This window comes from Camelus bactrianus, chromosome 13 (assembly GCF_048773025.1).
Source record: "Camelus bactrianus isolate YW-2024 breed Bactrian camel chromosome 13, ASM4877302v1, whole genome shotgun sequence".
Classification (NCBI taxonomy): Eukaryota; Metazoa; Chordata; class Mammalia; order Artiodactyla; family Camelidae; genus Camelus; species Camelus bactrianus.
Window position 1 is genome coordinate 41,537,796 of NC_133551.1, and position 18,173 is coordinate 41,555,968.

Below are 18,173 nucleotides of genomic sequence, written 5' to 3' on the forward strand. Positions count from 1 at the left end.
AGACAGTAAAGTTCTTTTTCATCAATTGAAATGGCTTCTATTCAAATTGGCCCAACGTGGCTCTTCACTGTTTACTGTGTAGCTTTTATCCTATCACTGTCTTTCTAAAAATTTTTTCAGAGATTTCATATCATCTGTAACTATCATTCTCATGCTGGGAACACATACAAGGGGTTCCCAGTAGAGGAGTGCCAGGGGACTAAAGCTACAGTATGAATGTGGCACATTTTAGAATATCAAACATACTCAAAGATTATTTGAGGGGATGAGGAAATTGGAGGCTAGTAGAGAGGGAATCAAGTTATGTAATCAGTAAATAAAATATTTTTGTACTGAAACAAGTGTATTATGTAGAAGGCAAACACTGCATGAATTTTAAGACAAAACACAAGATCACCAAGAAATTCCTGTGATACAAGTTTCAACTAATTCCCTTCTCTATCTCACAGCAAATTTAGTTTCCTCTGTTGTTAGAAGTTGGAAAAACAGAGACCCAAAGAATAAAGTGTAAATATTTTAGCAAGGTATTCAAAAAGTTTTACTAATTGGTTCCAATCTTCCTTTCTAGCCTCATTTCCCGCTGTTCCCTTCTCCCTCCAAACAGGTTACCTACAAAATACACTAAACTGAAAGTTCCCTAATGCAACCTATTTCTTACTGTCATTCTCTAAGCACTGTAACAGGCACTTTCACACCTCTGAGCCTTTTTTAGATTAGTCCTTCTATATGGCAAAATCTTACATGTCCTTCAAAATTCAGTCAGACCTTACCGGTTCTGTGACGCCTCTCCTAATTTCCAAGACAGAATTAATTCTACTCTCAGCACCTGATAAATTAATTTGCACCATTAACTATTAGCTATTATGTACTGAATGTCAGCTGTGTGATGTCAGGCACTAATCTAGCGACTTTGTATATACTTGCAATCTTCAGAACAACTTTGTTTTGGACAAAGTAGGTAAACCAAGGTTCAGAAAGGATTAATTTACATACCAAAGATAAAACAGCCAGCAGATGGCAGAGCAAGAATAAAAATTACAACTATCTTTCATGAAACACTAAGACTCAGGTCCAGGTTCAGAGTTCTTTAGATAAATGAGTTCTTCCAATTTCTATATTCTATGAGTCAAACACCATTTTACTATGCATTCTATAGGTGAGGAAACTAAGGTTTAAGTTAAATATATTCCCCATAGTCACACAGTCAGCATGTTGCTAAACTTGAATCTCAAATTTTCAAAAATGAGGCCAAAGCCTGTATTTTTAAGCTTTCAAACTGCTATACTGTATCATAATCATAGTTAATGGTCTCATTATTTGTTAATATATGCTACATGCAATAAATTTTGCTAAGCACATTACATATATAATTTCATTTACTACTCATAAAAATTCTGTAAGTTCTATCAGTATCCCCATTCTATGAAGATGAGAACACTTACGCTTTGAGGGGTTTATTAATTTGCCCAAGATGATAAGTGCTAGAGTCAGGATTAGAGCTCAGGCAATCTGATTCTAGAGTTAACTCTGCTTTTACCAGTACATGAGCTTTTCTTTATATCTGCCTCCAAAGTCAGTTTTCTTTTATAATTCCATGTTAGATCATAGTTATTTATGACTGTATTTGTCTCACCCACTAGACCATGATGCTCTTCAAGGAACCTATTAACTCTTTCTTTATGTCCTTAGTACTCAGTACAGTCCCTGATATTTACCAGTTGAAAAAAAAATGCATTCAAATTAGAACAGTAGTAAAAGGACTCGCCCAGTATGACATACCTGTAAGAGGGGCAAAGAGACAAACCTAGATCTACTGACTATGAAGTCCATACCTTTTTCTCTTTACCATACCATCTCTCAGAACAATTATTAACTTGGCATTGACATAACTGCCAAAAGACAATTTGGGGACCAGTTGATTGTTACAGTGGCTCAGACATGAGGTGACAATACTAGGATTAGGGTAGGAGCAAAGAAAATGGAAAAAAAAAATCAAAAGTGAAAATAATTTGAAGGCAGAATTGACAAAATGCAGTAAGTAACCAAATAGAAATAGGTGCTGATTTTTTTCTGAATTTCCAGCACTCAGCACAATGCCTGGCTCTCTACTAGACAGGCAAGTGTTCTCTGAAGGACTGACCAACAATCATACAGCATACCTCTGACATACGTTATCTCCTTTAGCCTCCTAACAGTCTTGTGGAGCTGGTATAATTGACATCATTTTGTAGGTGAGGATACTGGAGCCCAGAAAGAATAATGTACCCAAGTTCATCTAATTAAAAATGTGTCAGAATTGGGCCTTGAACAAAGGTATTTAATTCCAAACATCATGCCCTTTTTCCTATACCATATAGCCCCATCATGAAGGAGGGGAAAGGGTGGAGGAAGGGGAAGCTGAGATTAAAAAAAAAAGCTCCATGATTTAAAGTAATAGTTAACCAGGGGGAAAATGTGTGTGTGTGTGTGTGTGTGTGTGTGTAAAAAGAGCACAATTAAGCACACAGGATAAAATGCTAACATTTGGGGAATTTGGGTGAATGTCTATGTGAGAATTCTTTGTGTTATTTTTATAAATTTTTGTAAGTCTGAAATTGTCAACATAAAAAGTTAGAAAATAAAAAACAAAATAGGAATTAATATTCCCATGATCTCACTGACAAATTGATAAGAAGACAAGGCAAGGGAGTGTTTCTCCAGGGGAATTTATTATGGTCATGGAGAGATTGCTTAGGCGAGAACAGAAAACAAACTAATGCTTTGGTGACAGAACTGAGCTAAATATACAGATTTAAATATCACCCCCCTACTGGTGACAGCTGAGTCATAAGAATAGATAAATTCTCAGGGGGACTGATTAGAAGGCTAAGCCCTGTAATTAACTACCACATGTACAGCAGGCAGAATGATGTGGTCTCTGAACAATGGCTGAAAAAAATATCCTATGGAAAACAGGAAAAACAACTCCAGTCTGAAAGAACAGCACTGCCCTTTACTTAATTTTTTGGGTTAACAGTGTTTTATGCAACAGGATATAATCCTGACATTGCGATTATTCAAATAGTTTACCCAGGTTGGTCCTCTCAAATACTGCAGGTCAGAGTGTAAACTGGCACAATTTTTCTGGATATAAAAGATCTAATAACAATCTTAAAAACACCCATTCTCTGGATCCAATACTTCATCCAAGAATTTACAAAAAAAAAAGAGAGAGAGAGAGAAAGGGAAAAAAAGGAAATAATCAATAATCAGAGATATTAACAGAGGTTTTACACAAAGAGATTAATCATAGTTTTTCTGACCCCTTCCCCAAAATAAACTCACATATACAAATGTCTAAAATAGGGAGGAAAAGGTAAGCAAATTATGGTATATCAATTCTATAGAATATTATACATAGCAATATGTATGTTTCTGAATAACTTTAAAAGACATACCAAAATGCTAAGAATAAAATTAATCTAAGCTAAATAAAAACTGTATATGCAGCAGAATTTCAACTAAACATCCACAGAGGCATAGGAAATGATAATGCCCAAAAAGTTATTTTAGAAGACTGTAAAGCTACCTTTAAACTAAACAATATGTTGTCGTAAATCTATAGAAGAAAATAAGGGAAAAATTTAAAATAAAAAACGATAGTGGATACCTTGGGATTGGGTGGAAGCAGCATAGGAGAATGGGGCACACAGGGGAAAAAGTGGCAGGGGGTTATCTTCTTTTAAGTTGGATATTGGTTTTTAGATATTTGTTTACTATGTTCCATGGCTTACAAACAGTTCCATGTTTCATATGGTCTCCTGAATATATCAAATTATTAAAAGTGAAAAAAGATAAAAGTAAAAATTTGAAGAAATGAAAAAAAAATTGTGTTCATGTTTCTGCCTTTCAAATACTGTAAGGTAACCAAAAATCAGTGTCAGTTTTATCAATGATGGATGGTCATACTTTTCAATAATATATGTATTCAAACTAGTAAGAATAAACATCTTTATTAGACTTAAAATTATTTTAATTTTGAATGAAAATGTGCACAAACACACACACTTTTATTTTTCCTGAACTGGCCATAATGTAACTTCTCACCACTGCTCCTATACCTTTTCCCTATGCAGTCTTACATTCCCCAGAGGTTTTATCATCTAATAATGATGCACTAGGTTGGAAAGGGATTCTTGGGAGGGTTTTCAGCAGAAAGGCAGGGCAGTGGCTATGACATGTAAAGGGAAGTAGATAGGAAATAAAAAGAGAATTTTGAGAGCATATCTGTGATCTCTACTCTATTTCACAATGTTCCAAAATGTGCAAATAAAGACTTTGAGTTATTTCATAATGACTTTTTGGCTGCAAGATTATGTTCCATGGATTGTAACACTGCTCTGAGACTAGACTACATAGGTCACAACCTAAATAGTTGCACATAAGCAATTAAAGAACTTCTCCTGCTATTAAAGCTAGGTATATACACTTCTCTTTTCTTCTGCTCCTGTCTTTAGATGTCACAGAGCAGGACATTGAAGGAACAAGAAAACAAAAAATACTGAGGAAAAGAAGGACTAGACTGAAAGGAGGTTAGAAGAGGTCTTGAGATGACACTACCCAGGGGAGACTGGAAGGCTCTCAAATGTTGAAGAAAAGGAAAAGTAAGTAATACTGAGAATCTTCATCATTAAACATCTGTCTAGCAAGTCAATTCATAAAGCCTTTTCAAGACAATCCTTATGACTGTATGAGGTAAGGTTAACTTAGATTATTTTTGTTGAGGAAACTGAGGTTCAGAGAAGGAATGTTTCCAGTGGTAGCCATGCCTCCCTTTCTTTATATATGCTGTTCCCACCCCCTTAGAATGCCCTTCTCTCTCTGTCCATCTATCAAATTCCTACTCACACTATAAGAGCCAGTACTATTGTCCACTCATCCATGAAGCTGTCTTTCATATCCCAAAACACAGTCAGATATAATCACACAACATATTGTATACAACTCTATCGCAATTATCCAAGATATAACTTTTATTTGTTTAGATGGCTGTCTCCCTCTCAAGACTGTGAATTCAAGGAAAGTTAGTGAGTTCTCAAATGCTTTTTGTCTGTGATCCACTTAGGTGAGGCAAAAAACCTCACAGGCTACCCATCCTTCCTGGTCCCAAGTTCCAGAGGAAAACAGTGTTAACAAACAAGTATTACCACAAGGAAATTTTACAGACATCTGCTTTACCAAGAAAATAGATGTTGGTGGGGGGAGGGTGTAGCTCAAGTGGTAGAGCTCATGCTTAGCATGCCTGAGATCCTGGGTTCAATCTCCAGTACCTCCTCCAAATATAAATAAATAAATAAACTCAATTACCTTCCCCTCATAAAAAAACAGAAGAGAAAAAAATGGATGTTTCCTATTCGAATAACAATACTAAATACTAAATTTGGAAATTTTTATGTCAAAAGTTCTATTAATGCAAATATATATCACCACACACTAGATTAACCAAGTAAGTCACAACAAATGACACTAATAATAAAGTTAAATTAATGGTAATTCATAATTAAGATATAAACCCAGTAACAATAAAAAATTACCATCAACTAAAGATAACATTGCTGAGGCACTGATTACAAAGCTCTCTTCCAAGAAATTGGAGGAATTCCAACAAGTTACGTTTGTACACATGTAGTAGGAGTGCTGTAGCACTTCAAAGTATCAGACAGACCTCTTCATAAGGAGTCTCTGAGGCCTCGCACATTGATACTCATTAGCTCTTCCTAACCTTCTCATAGCTCTCTTTTAATTTCCCTTATTTTTTTTGTGTGTGTGTGCTTTCTTATACTCTCCTTCTCTGAAATATTTAGTCATCTACACAACAATCTTCTAGAGGCATTTTCAGTCATTTCCCCTTGGCCTAGTTACATACTTTGTTAATGGATTTTACATACTTAAAAGCTTCATTCTGTTACTACATTGCCAAAGTCATGGCAAAGAAGCATTTCAGCATTCTGTGCAATGGCTCACCCATTTCCAGCAAATGCGGGAGGTCAAGGACACTGGAAATTGACTGCATATTGCAATTGTACTCTACTGTTGGAGGGGACTGGGGCTTCCACTGCTGCTGGTACGATAAAAAGTGAAATAGATCCTCATAGATAAGACAGCTTTTATACTTGGGAACTAAAGTCCCCCAAAACACATCCAATAAATTATTTGTTGAATGAATTAGTAAATTACTAGATGGTAACGTATTTCAAAATTCATTTTATTTCTCCTTGTGAAACTACTTTAGGAAACACCTGATATAAAGAGTACTAAGATTGCCTTAACTCCTCCAGACAGACCTGTGGACTTTAAAACTGCTGAGCAATGAGGTCTCTCTTTTGGTTAATTACAAGGAAAATTACACTTACGGATGATGCTGGTAACAATATCTCACAATAAATAAAGCAAATTTACATTCTTTATTCCAATTGATACTTAAAATATCCTTATGAAGTGAAAGGAAAAAATATTACAAATTTCATTTTACAGTTAAGGAAGCTAAGGCACAAAAGTGAAGTGACGTTTCCAGAGGAACTGTGGTTAGTAGGAAGAATACTGGACCTGGATTTGAATTCTAGAGGTGTTATACTGCAAATTATCTAGCTTTTCTGACCCTCAATTCTGCCCTTTGTAGAACAGGGATAATCATAGTACTTATCTCAGATGAAGTGAGAAAGTGTGTTTAAAGCCTCCAGCACAATGCCTGACAGAGTAATTACTCAGTAAATGTTCCCTTTCCACTTCTTAGCCATGATCTTGAACAAGTAATATAAATTTAAGTTTCAGACGCATAGGACAACAGGTTCATGGTTGTAAGTTCCCAAGAGAGACTTTTCCCACCCAGAGTCCATGTCAAGACAAATAAGCTCCTTTATCTCTCTACAGTATTAGGCAAATATTGTTTACTCTACCTTTTCATTAAGAGTATAGGCATTTTAGTTAAAGTCCTACCTTTATGTAGTTGTCTCAGTTCCAGCTCATATGAATCAGACTCAAAATCTCATCCCCTACCTAAAAGGCTCCTAGGACTGAGAGATCCTCTAATAGAAGGTAATGGCTCTGATAGTGCTCCTTTTTTTGGTATCCCTGGATGATTTTTTTCCTAAAGATTGGACCAGAAACTAGGTGACTACAAAGATTACACTTGACAATTTTAGTGTTAGGAATACATTTTTTACTGACATCTCGCTGAAGGACTATGTAATACTGTGGTGCGAAGTACTGGCTTGGGAGTCAGTCTGCCTGGATTGAAATGCCAGCTCTACCATTTATAAAATAATATAACTTTAGGCAAAGTACTTAATCTCCCCACACCTCAGTTTCATGATCTGTAAAATGCAGACAATAATACTACCTACATCACAGGATTGTTGTCAGAATTAAATAAATTTTAGGTGCAAGACACTTGGAACAGTGACTGGTATATATTAACCACTCAGTAAATGTTAGCTATTATTATAGAATATAAATTCCACAGAACAAACACTACGTTTTGTTCACTGCTGTATTTCCAAAGCCAACAACAATGCCTACTATATAGTAGGCATTAAATGTTTATTGAATGAATAAATGAACAGTCAAGCACAAATTTATCGTTAGGTGTATTTAAAACACTTATTTGCCCCTAGAGGAAGAGACTATATGTCCAGAGAGAAATATTATGTCCCAAATCTAGCCCTGAAATTAAAGAATGGGATTGAAAAGCAGACAATGTCATTTGAGTTCATAAATGTAAGAAACTTCAGGTATTGGAACAATCTTTGACTCCTCATTTTAGTAAGTACTCTATGGGAAATCTGTTTAGTTTATGGGGTTTTTTCCCCCTTGTATTTTCTACTACTGATTCAACCAAGTTAGACTTGCAGGAATAAACATCTAATATAACTGTAGATATGATCTAATTCCTTTATCTTCTCTTTCCCCAAACAAAATCATTTTGTAAATGACGAAGAAAGTCAAGAACATAGTACCACGGGCACAGATATATTGTGCTCAACGATACAGATATATTGAACTATTTGACACGGACTGTGGGGAATTACTTTTTCTTTTTCAAAAAACCATCAACTACTCTTCAGAGATCCCTAGGTGCCAAATAAAAATGCAGGTAAGGCAAGCTCCTTGCATGTCTCATTTCAAGGCCTGACCAGTGTGGCAAATGGCTATGTGCTAAAGGGCAAGGAGCTAGATTTTTACCTAAAAAAGGTTGAGACCTGGAAAAGTAAATAAATCCCCTTCTCTTCCATATTAGCTCATGTAATAAAGCTATTATCAGAAACAAAACAAAAATTCAGGTCAGTAATCACTCACTGAGCAGATGAGCAGATCATAGGAATCACTAACTCAAAAAGATACTTTAGCATTATTTTCCTCTTAACTACTAGCATTAGTTTTGAAATATAATATGGTAAACAGAGAAGCTGGGTTAATAATGGAAAGAGCACTGGGCTTGCAGTCAGTCCTGGCTCTGCTACTTACTAGCTGTGTGGCCTTAAGAAAATAAGTTAACTTCTCAGTTTTCTTATCTGTAAAACTGATGCTAAACCTCTATCTTGACTACTTCACAAAATGGTAGTGAGGAATAAATGGGATGTGTACGAAAATGTCTTTGAAATGCTAAAGTACCATGCAAATACTAACATAATTGAATGAGGGGTTTCTGGTATAAAAAGTTGGGTAATACACTAATGGAGGTAAGAGCTCAAGTTTACACAAAATTAAAACCTGTAAATGCAGTTTGCCCTGATTTCATCGTACTACAGCTAATAGAATGTATCTGCTTCATTAAAATAGTTACCTTTAACTTGCTAGACCTTTACTACATTTTTTTAAGACATGGGAGGGATCACAGAGATGATTTAATACAACCTTTTCACTTTAGAGATTTAAAAATGGAAGCACAGAAAGGTGGAATGATTTGCCAAAGGTTACAAGGCCTATGAAAAGAAAATAACTGACATTACATAACCACAAAAATTGAAACTTTTTAAAAAATGTCCTTAGAAAAGGAGAATATGACATTGAATGGGCATTAAGATACTGGAGAGCTAGGAAAAATGTCTATACAATGGAGAACTGGATATAGGAAAAAAAGAAAAAAGATCTTTATACAGAGCTAACAAAATGTTTAAATAATTAACTACCCCTCTAGATTTACCAGTAACTGATTCTTTACTATCTGTATTTAAAATTCTATTCTCTGGAAGGACACGTCCACAAATCATGGACAAATAATTTGCAAATGTTTATACAAAGGGATATGGCTTTGCAATTCATCTTGAAATCACTTGGCTTCTTCCCCAGCTCTTCCTAATGAACTCTTCTGGACAGAAACATTTATCCTAGGTCAAAAGTACCACTTAGGCTAGTAAGAAAAACTATCTGATCCAACATTTCATACCCATCAAATCTCTTTTCCCCCTCAGGGGACATGTGTACAGAGCATTCACCTTTTCCCACCCTCCTTTTGTAATTCACACCTCAGTAAACATCACCTTATGCAATTCTCTACAAAGTACACACATTCTTTCACTAAACAAATATTTATCTACTTATTATGTCTCAGGCATTATGCTAAGTGCTTAAGACAGGAAACTGAAAAAACACAGCACTCTCCTTACCCTCAAAAAGCTCACAATCTGGAGAGACAGACAGCCTTGTTAACAAATAATATCAACACCACAGAGTAACTACTGTAACCACGGGACAAAGTACAGGAGAGACACAGGCTGCCTGGAGGTCAATGAAGGATTCACAAAGGAAGTAGGGTTTAAGGGGACATTTGCAGGTTAAATACTCAAGAAGTGGGACAGCATTCTAGGCTAAAGGAACAATGTAAACAAAACTAGAGGCATGGAAAGCAGCATATTGTGTGCTCAGTATTTCTGAGCATAAAATGCAAAAACTTCCCCATAAAATGACTAGTTTCATTAAAGGATTAGATCTTAAGGGTCCTAGTATAGTATGCAAAACTATTTGCTGAGCTCCTACTGTGTGCTAGACACCGCCAAGTTCACAGGATACAGATTTTTGTAGACCCACTGCTGTCCATATGTCACCTGAGTTGACAACTGTACATATGTACAATCTGTGTGGCCGTAGCAACCCTGTAAGACCACCTTAAACTAGCGGGGCCTAAACTGTAGGCTCTTTAAGTATAGTGAAGAGTCCACAAACTTATATTCATACCAAGTATGCTCTGTACACAATAATATTGTGAAATGTACACTTTCAATACACAACAGATGCTGTTAGAATTAAGCATGCAGTATCATTTTTAAAAACTACTGAATTCCTACCAGCCTTTTGGTTTTTCCCCCAATTGATGTATTCTAAAAATACATTCCTGTCATGTGTCTCAAGACTTTCCATGTTAAAAAGGTATCTAAATGCTAAGGACAGAATGACACCAACATCTGATATTCTCCAAGTACATTACAGAAGATGATTTGGCAATATGGATCAAGAACCATAAAATTATACACACCCTTTGACCAATTTTTTTCAATAAATATGAATTACTTGAATAAAGGAAACGTTACAAGTATTTTAAATGCCTGAATTCAGTTTGGATTCCTACAATCTCATAGAGCCCAGGGAAGGTATTTGAAATAAGGGATCAGACAAATCTGTGTTTAAATCCTGTTCTGTCACTTATCAGGTATGTGACCAAAGGAAAGTTACCTGATTTCTCAAAGCCTCAGTTTTCTTAACTGCGCAATGAGAAAGCATCATCAACCTCATGGAACTGTGAAGATTAATTAGCACATCATCTGATACATTGTGTGCTCACTAAATGTATGAGATCATGCTCTCAAAATAAATGGCCCAGCATTCAAGAATTCTGGTTTAATATTATTTTTATTTTAATTATTAGCATTAAAATTGTATTTTATTCCATTGCAAATAATTATTTCTGCCACTTATCGGCTGTGTGTTTTTAAGAGCTAGCTTTAGAACCTATGAAAAAAGTAGTGTGCTAGCTAGCATATTTCCTAATTCATGGATGGCTCACATCATTAAATTCAACACTGATGTCTGTTTCAATCTGTATATTTTTGGCCATCTAATAAAATAATTATTTAAAACTTTCTCCTTTAAAAACAGAAGAGTTTGAGAGTATCCAAAAATTTATCTACTGAACATGTATGAATTAGCAGATATTAGGAGACTTATTCATCATATTATAGTCACTCAATTGTTATAACTTCATCTGAACCTGAACATCACAGTAATTTTAAATTATTTCTATTCTTATAATGAACTGTTGGTTAAAGACAGGAAACATAAGCTACACTAATGACTAAATAAGAGTAAATGAGGGCATTTATCTGATCAGGATTCTTAAATGGTACACCAAGATATCTCAGAATTTTTTTAAGCATTAAAAAAAAATGTGATGATAGTTATATCCAATTTGAATTTTCAATACTGTAATAATTTCAATGTTTTATTTGTGGAGACAGGCTTCCAAGTAGCAGCCTGGAACCATTCTTCTTATTTTGTCATTCAGAAACAAAACAGAACATTTAAAAAAACCTGTTGATTTTTCAGTACAAAAATTCAAAACTTCCAAATTTAAGGTTAAAAAGTCAGCTCTTATCAATTTTGATGCCATGAGCATAATTAATCTCAATCTACATTGTAACATATATGCATTTTTAAATATGACAAATAATGCTTTATCTTATGTCAATGTGTCATTTGTTGAACAGGAAAGGCTGACATTTGTTTCAAGGTATTTTGTTCAATATATTAGTAAATGACATATATATGTCATTTAAAAATAAAATATATTTTACTTAAAATTACTCCCTTCTCATAGCACACAAAAACTTAAAAAAAAAAAAAAAAAGTAAGGTTGGGAAGTGCTGATTCTCTCTATATGACCTAACACATGACCTTTGCGAGACTTACTGTTCATAAATAAAGGATTTTGGTATGGTAAATTTACCTTTGTTTTCATATTCTCATAAATCCCTAAAGGCTATATATATGAAAACTGATGCCCAGTCAGTAAAACTGCAAAGCTGTTAGTGATTCTGTGCCTCTTCTACAACTCCTTGGTAATGCCTCTGGGGAAAATTCCCTTAGCCACAAAGTGGTGTGCCAGATCTTCCTGTTTCATTTCCCTATGCTCCCCTTCCTCTAATTTAAATCACCACCATCACCACAACAAGGTTAGGGTGAAAGTTCACACACTTCCTTTTCACCTAAACTAGTGTAACAGTTCTTGCCACTCCAAACCATGTTTCAAATTAATTTAGAGTGATCATCCTCAAAATCTCTTTATTATGATAATTCCTTCTTACCTTTCAAGATACTCAGCGTTTTTACAATGAGGCCAAAACTCCTGAGGCTATGATTCAAGGTCCCCCCCATGATCTGACCACTAGGCTCACCTATTCCCATATCCTACTGCACCCTCAATGCTACACTCACACATTTCCCAGCGTATATCGTGCCTGCTTCGGTTTCAGTTTCTATGCGCAAGCTGGTCCCTTGCCAAGAATGGCTTTCCTTCCCAAATTTTTACCCAATAAAATCCCAGTAGTTAAAATCCCAATTCAAATGTCCTTTCTCAACAAAGCTTCCTTGACTTTCTGATCCTCCCCCAAGTCATTCATCCATTCAACAAATATTCACTGAGCACTTATTTTAGACCAGACACTATGGAGGTCTTAAAGATAAAATATAAGTCAAAGAAACATGGTCTCTATCTTCAGAGAGCTAATACTTAACCTCACTGGGTTACTATGAGGATTAATTGAGATAAAATATGTAAAGCACTTAAAACAGGGCCTATATATAGTCATGTTCAATAAATATTAGCTATTAGTGCTGCTGCCTAACCAGACTACCTAAAATAGTTGCCACACACACATATACATCATTTTATATCTTACTTTGATCTATTTCTTCTTAGCATTTATAACTATTCTCATTATATATTTATTTGTTTATGGTCTGTCTACCTTCCTTACCCTAAGGGACCATGTCATTTTTTTTTTAGCCACTGGGCCTAGAACATCACTTGGCCCTTAGCAGCTGGTTAAAAACCACTTCTATATCAACGATTTTTACTCTAAGGGTAGAGACAGACATTAACCAAAAAATCACAGAAATATAAAACTAAAATTGATATGTATTCCATGAAAGAGGATTATATAATAGAAGGGTATGACTTAGGTTTTTGTTTGCTTTGTTTTTTTAATGGCTAGGCGGGGCAGTTGGCATTTCCATGACTTCCTTGAGCTGAGAACTCCAGGATATCCAGAGTTAAGCAAGAGAAAGTACCATCAGAGGTCATTCACATATGCCATTCCTTCTATCTGGCTTTCTATGACACAACTTCTATTATTTAATCCTTTAGTTTTCTTCCTGAAAGTAAGATCCTCTGGGAAACCATCCCTAACTCTCTCACACCATGATCCCACTACTTTTCTTTTCTTAGCACTCTTCACATTGATAATTACTCTTTTTGCTTGATATGTATTTGTCCACAGACAAAAGATATGAAAAGGCTGAGACCACATCTGTTTTACTATTTGTTTAAAACTCCCAATGTCAACAGTCAATGGCACTCAAAAAAATCTGTTAGATAAATAAAAAGTAAAGACTATGTCTTAGACCAGTGGTTCTCAAAGTGTGGTGGACAGATCAGGAACACCAGCATGACAGTAAGTACTTGTTAGGAATGCAAACTCTCAGGCCCTACTCCAGATCAACAAATCAAAATCTGGAAGTGGCACACCACAAGCCCTCCAGGTGATTCTGATTCACTGGGAAGTTTTAGAACCCCTGTCTTAGACATCTCAACTATTCAAAACACAATATAACAATGAACAATTTGAAAAATGTAAACAAAAAGCTTTATAATAATGTTTGGTTCTATTTATTGAGTCCCTACTACACATATTACACAAGGAAATTTTAAAAGGTAGCCTCTACAAATAATTCTCAGCTCATAATAAGATAATATTTTACTTTTTCTTCACCTCTCCTATACATGTACTTTTACTCTGTGTGTGTGTGTGTGATTTTAACAAGTAAGGAAAAATCCCGTAGTTGGAGGTAAAGTCTAAACCATAATCATGTCTAATATATCTTTCTAGTCTCATTTCCTACTACACATCCTCATTCCTGCACGCTTCATGCTATAAGGTAATCCAGCCCCCTATAATACATCCTTATTACTTTCTACTCACATACACAACAAACTATTCTCCGTCCCGAAATAATCTATATAAATCCTATTCGTCTTTCAGGCCCAGTTCAAATGACACCACTGGATCCTAAATATCCGAAAAGGAGTTCATAACTTCTCCCTCTGTATTCATACATTCATTCTCAGTGGGATGTCTAACACTTCCAAAAATCTAGCAATTTGGTATCTTAGATGGGACAGCTCTTTATTCTGAAGAGATCATGACATCTTACTAAATTTCCTTTTTGCACCAAAAATAAGATTCTCAAACTCACTCTTTCTGTGTAATCCACTAGTTGCCTCAAATTTCAGTTTAAGATCGTATTTGTCAGATCAGAAAATGAGACCATACATTGAAATTATTCAGCACCTACTTGGCCTGGGCACTGGGAATAACAGGAATAAGTAAGGTACAGTTGTTGCCTAGAAGAATTCACATTTCAGGGGAAGAAATGTGTTAACATACAGTGACAGTGTGATGGTTTGTGAACGTGGGTTGTTGTGGAGGCAGACATAGGAGAATGACAACCTAAAATGCAGAGTTGGTGAGTTAGGGAAAGTTCACAGCTTAAATAACTTTACAATAAACCACTTCTCTAAAAAACAGATGGGGAAAAAATAGAAACTGACTAACCTCCTAGACGAACATGATTACCGGGACTTAGTTTTGACTGGAATGTCTTATTCCTCCCAGAGACCAAAACTTAGATTGCTGCATATAAAGAAACAATGGATCCATTAAACTAACTGCAAACCATGTGTAACTCAACTCAATGAAAAACCCACTGAAGCCTCAACCTATTTTGAAACAGGACAGAGAGAAAATTTCCAAGTGTCTCCCAACTTAAAGCAGAAAGGGCAAAACAAATGAAGATATTACAAGGTATTAAAGAGACTGTCACAATCTGACTGCCACACTGATTTTCTGTCTTCAGATGCCCTGGTCTCTGCCTCCAAAAATAAACCATTTGTTCTGAGTAACAATCAAGCCTGTAAATAAATGTTTAAATTTCCCAAACCGTACCTCCACGTTAAAAGGTGCTCAATTTAAAAATACATTTCAAAACATTTTAAGTTATTTATATCAAAAGGTTAGATATCTCACAAGGCCATAGTAAGCATGCAGCCCTCACCCCAAGCCTCACTCCCTCACTCCAAAACACACTATCACTCAGATTTTGCAATGACATTAGGTAATAAGGTTTGCAGGCTCTCTCCAATACCTCCGGGCCCCCCGCCCCTTCCTTTTCAAAAAAGAAAAGGAAGAAGAAGGCCTGCGACTCCCTATCTGCCCGCCCTACAGCTCCTGGGAAGCAATTGCCCTCAAATTGTTCCTGCTTAGACCCTTGAATCCCATAGAAGGAAATGGGGACAGCTGTGGGAGCGGGGAAGAGAGGACATCCGATAAGGGGGAGAGGAAATGTAGATGGTAGAGGACGAAAGGGAGAATGCATACGGAGAGGAGAGGGCAATGTTGATAAAATGGTGAAAGGGGTAAGGAACGAGAGCAAAGAGCAGGAGCAAAATAGAGGGAGGAAAAAGAGGGAAGGCGCAAATATCTCAAAAGAGAAAACAAGGCAAAATGGTAGAGAAAAGGAAGGTCGGATTAAAGGACGAGGAGGGGGCAGCAGAGGGGAACGCGAAAGAGGCTGTCACTGGGGGTAACAAAAAAAAAGGGTGTCACCGAGGTGGAGAGAGATGGGGGGTGTCACCCCAGCAGGTGTCCAGGGACCAAAGGGAAGGAATAGCAGATTACTGAGGGGGAGGTAACAAGGAGGGGAGGTAAAGGCAGGAGCAAAAGGGGCACCGGAGCTGGGGAGGGGCAGGCCCGCGGGGGCCAGGGTGGCGGGAGGCTGTGGTTCAGGCAGGCCTCGCTCCCTTACCATGGTTGTGCCGGCCTGCTCCTCGGGCATGCAGCCTCTGTCCCGGGTTCGGCGGCGGGCCGGGCCTGAGCCCGCCCCCAGGCTGAGCCGGCGCGGGGGCTCCAGGAGGCTCCGACGAGCGGCGGCTCCGGGCTTGGCCCAGGCCTCGGCCTCCTTGCCTCAGAAGCTGGAAGTGCAGCAGCCGCAGCCGCAGCCGGACCTGGAGCGCAGACTCCGCCCCCGAGGCCCCGCCCTTGCCCGCGAGCCCAAGCTTGGCCCCGCCTCCGCCCTCACTGCGCATGCTCGGCCTCGGAGTCCAGACACGCCCCCGACCTCTAGCTTCTTCCCGTCCCTGGCCCTTAAAAGAGCTGCACGTCTTCAAATAAAGAGGGCTTTAAAAATAAGGGTTTTAAATATACATCATAACAGGAGACTAGAGCTGTCACTCGTTTCAGTCACTCCTGTGCTTCTAGTTCATTGTCATCCGTTACTATTGTAATAAATTCTTGATGATTTCAGTTCTTTCAGATGATTCCTCCAATGCCCTGACTTCTCAGGTTCCTCTCCGCTAGCGATCACCCTTGCCTCAGCCTCTCATTTCCGTGCTCATACTATTGATCTTCTCACTTCCAATAACTGTAAAGCCTCTATAATCTCAATTTTAATCATCCAACTCTCCCACCGCAACTTCCATCCTTTCCAACTCACTTCCTGTAATACACAATCCCAAAATCCTTCAACTCCACCAAGACTCAAAATCCACTGCTCCTACTACCTTTTCACTATTCTTCACACTATACTATGTCTTCATTTCCTTTAATGAACAGCTTAGATTTTGCCGCCCATCATGAAAATCATTCCCAGGTACTCACCTTCATTTCTCCAGTCTTTGTTTCCTTGCCTTGTACTCAGCCTGAGGAAACTCTAATCCTGAATCTGCAATAAAATGGGGTAGAGTGGGAAAAAATTCCAAATCATACTGACTGGCCTCCACCTAAATTTTATATCATTATGGTCAAATAAGTCCTTAGTGTTTGGCTATGCTACTATATTTTCTCCAGTTTCATACGCTCTCCCACCCCACTAGATAACTATTTCACATCTCTTTCTTCAAACCTCCAATACTTCTTCCCTTCTCACTTATCAGATGATTTTACTTCCAATTCACAGTGAAAATAGTTCCCACCAACCACCATGTCTTCCAACCTAACTATAAGTCTGCTCTGCCTGCAACTCTGCTCCTATATTCTGCCTTTCTTTCCTTATTACAAATGAGCAGTTTGTCTTTTGGCTAAGGTCAAACCCTCCTTAATTCTTCTCATACTATCTGTGCAAAAAGACTTGTGTTTTTTTCCTCCCAATCATCCACAAATCTGTATTTTTGTAAAGTGCAATAAAAATTACTAGAAAAATTAAATTGAAAAACAGACATACAGAGATTCCTCAAAAGACTAGGAATAGACTTACCATATGACCCAGTAATCTCGCTCCTGGGCATATATCCAGAAGAAACCCTACTTCAAAAAGACACCTGCACCCCAATGTTCTTAGCAGCACTATTTACAATAGCCAAGACATGGAAACAGCCTAAATGTCCATCGACAGATGACTGGATAAAGAAGATGTGGTATATTTATACAATGGAATACTATTCAGCAATAAAAAATGACAACATAATGCCATTTGCAGCAACATGGATGTCCCTGGAGTAAGCCAGAAAGAGAGAGAAAAATACCATATGAGATTGCTTACATGTGGAACCTAAAAACAAAAGAAAAGAAAAGAAAAGAAAAAGACAAAATGAACATAAATATAAAACAGAAACAGTCATAGACATAGAATACAAACTTGTGGTTGCTGGGGGGAGGGGGGTGGGAAGGGACAGACTGGGAGTTAAAAATTTGTAGATACTGACAGGTATATGTAGAATAGATAAACAAGATTATACTGTATAGCACAAGGAAATATATACAAGATCTTGTAGTAGCTCATGGTGAAGAAGAATGTGACAATGAATATATGTTTGTTCATGTATAACTGAAAAATTGTGCCCTACACTGGAAATTGACACAACATTGTAA

At 37.1% G+C, this 18,173-nt stretch overlaps 1 protein-coding gene across 1 annotated transcript in view; it reads right to left on the minus strand.

Annotated features, from left to right (window-relative positions):
* The window catches only part of ZYG11B (zyg-11 family member B, cell cycle regulator), a 72,752-nt gene extending 56,402 nt beyond the window's left edge, over positions 1–16,350 (minus strand). Inside the window, exon 1 of the mRNA XM_010951785.3 lies at positions 16,114–16,350. Within this exon, the coding sequence (XP_010950087.2) occupies positions 16,114–16,143 (30 nt within the window). The 5' untranslated portion in view covers positions 16,144–16,350. The remainder of the gene's footprint in view (positions 1–16,113) is intronic.
* Between the last annotated feature and the right edge of the window lie 1,823 nt (positions 16,351–18,173).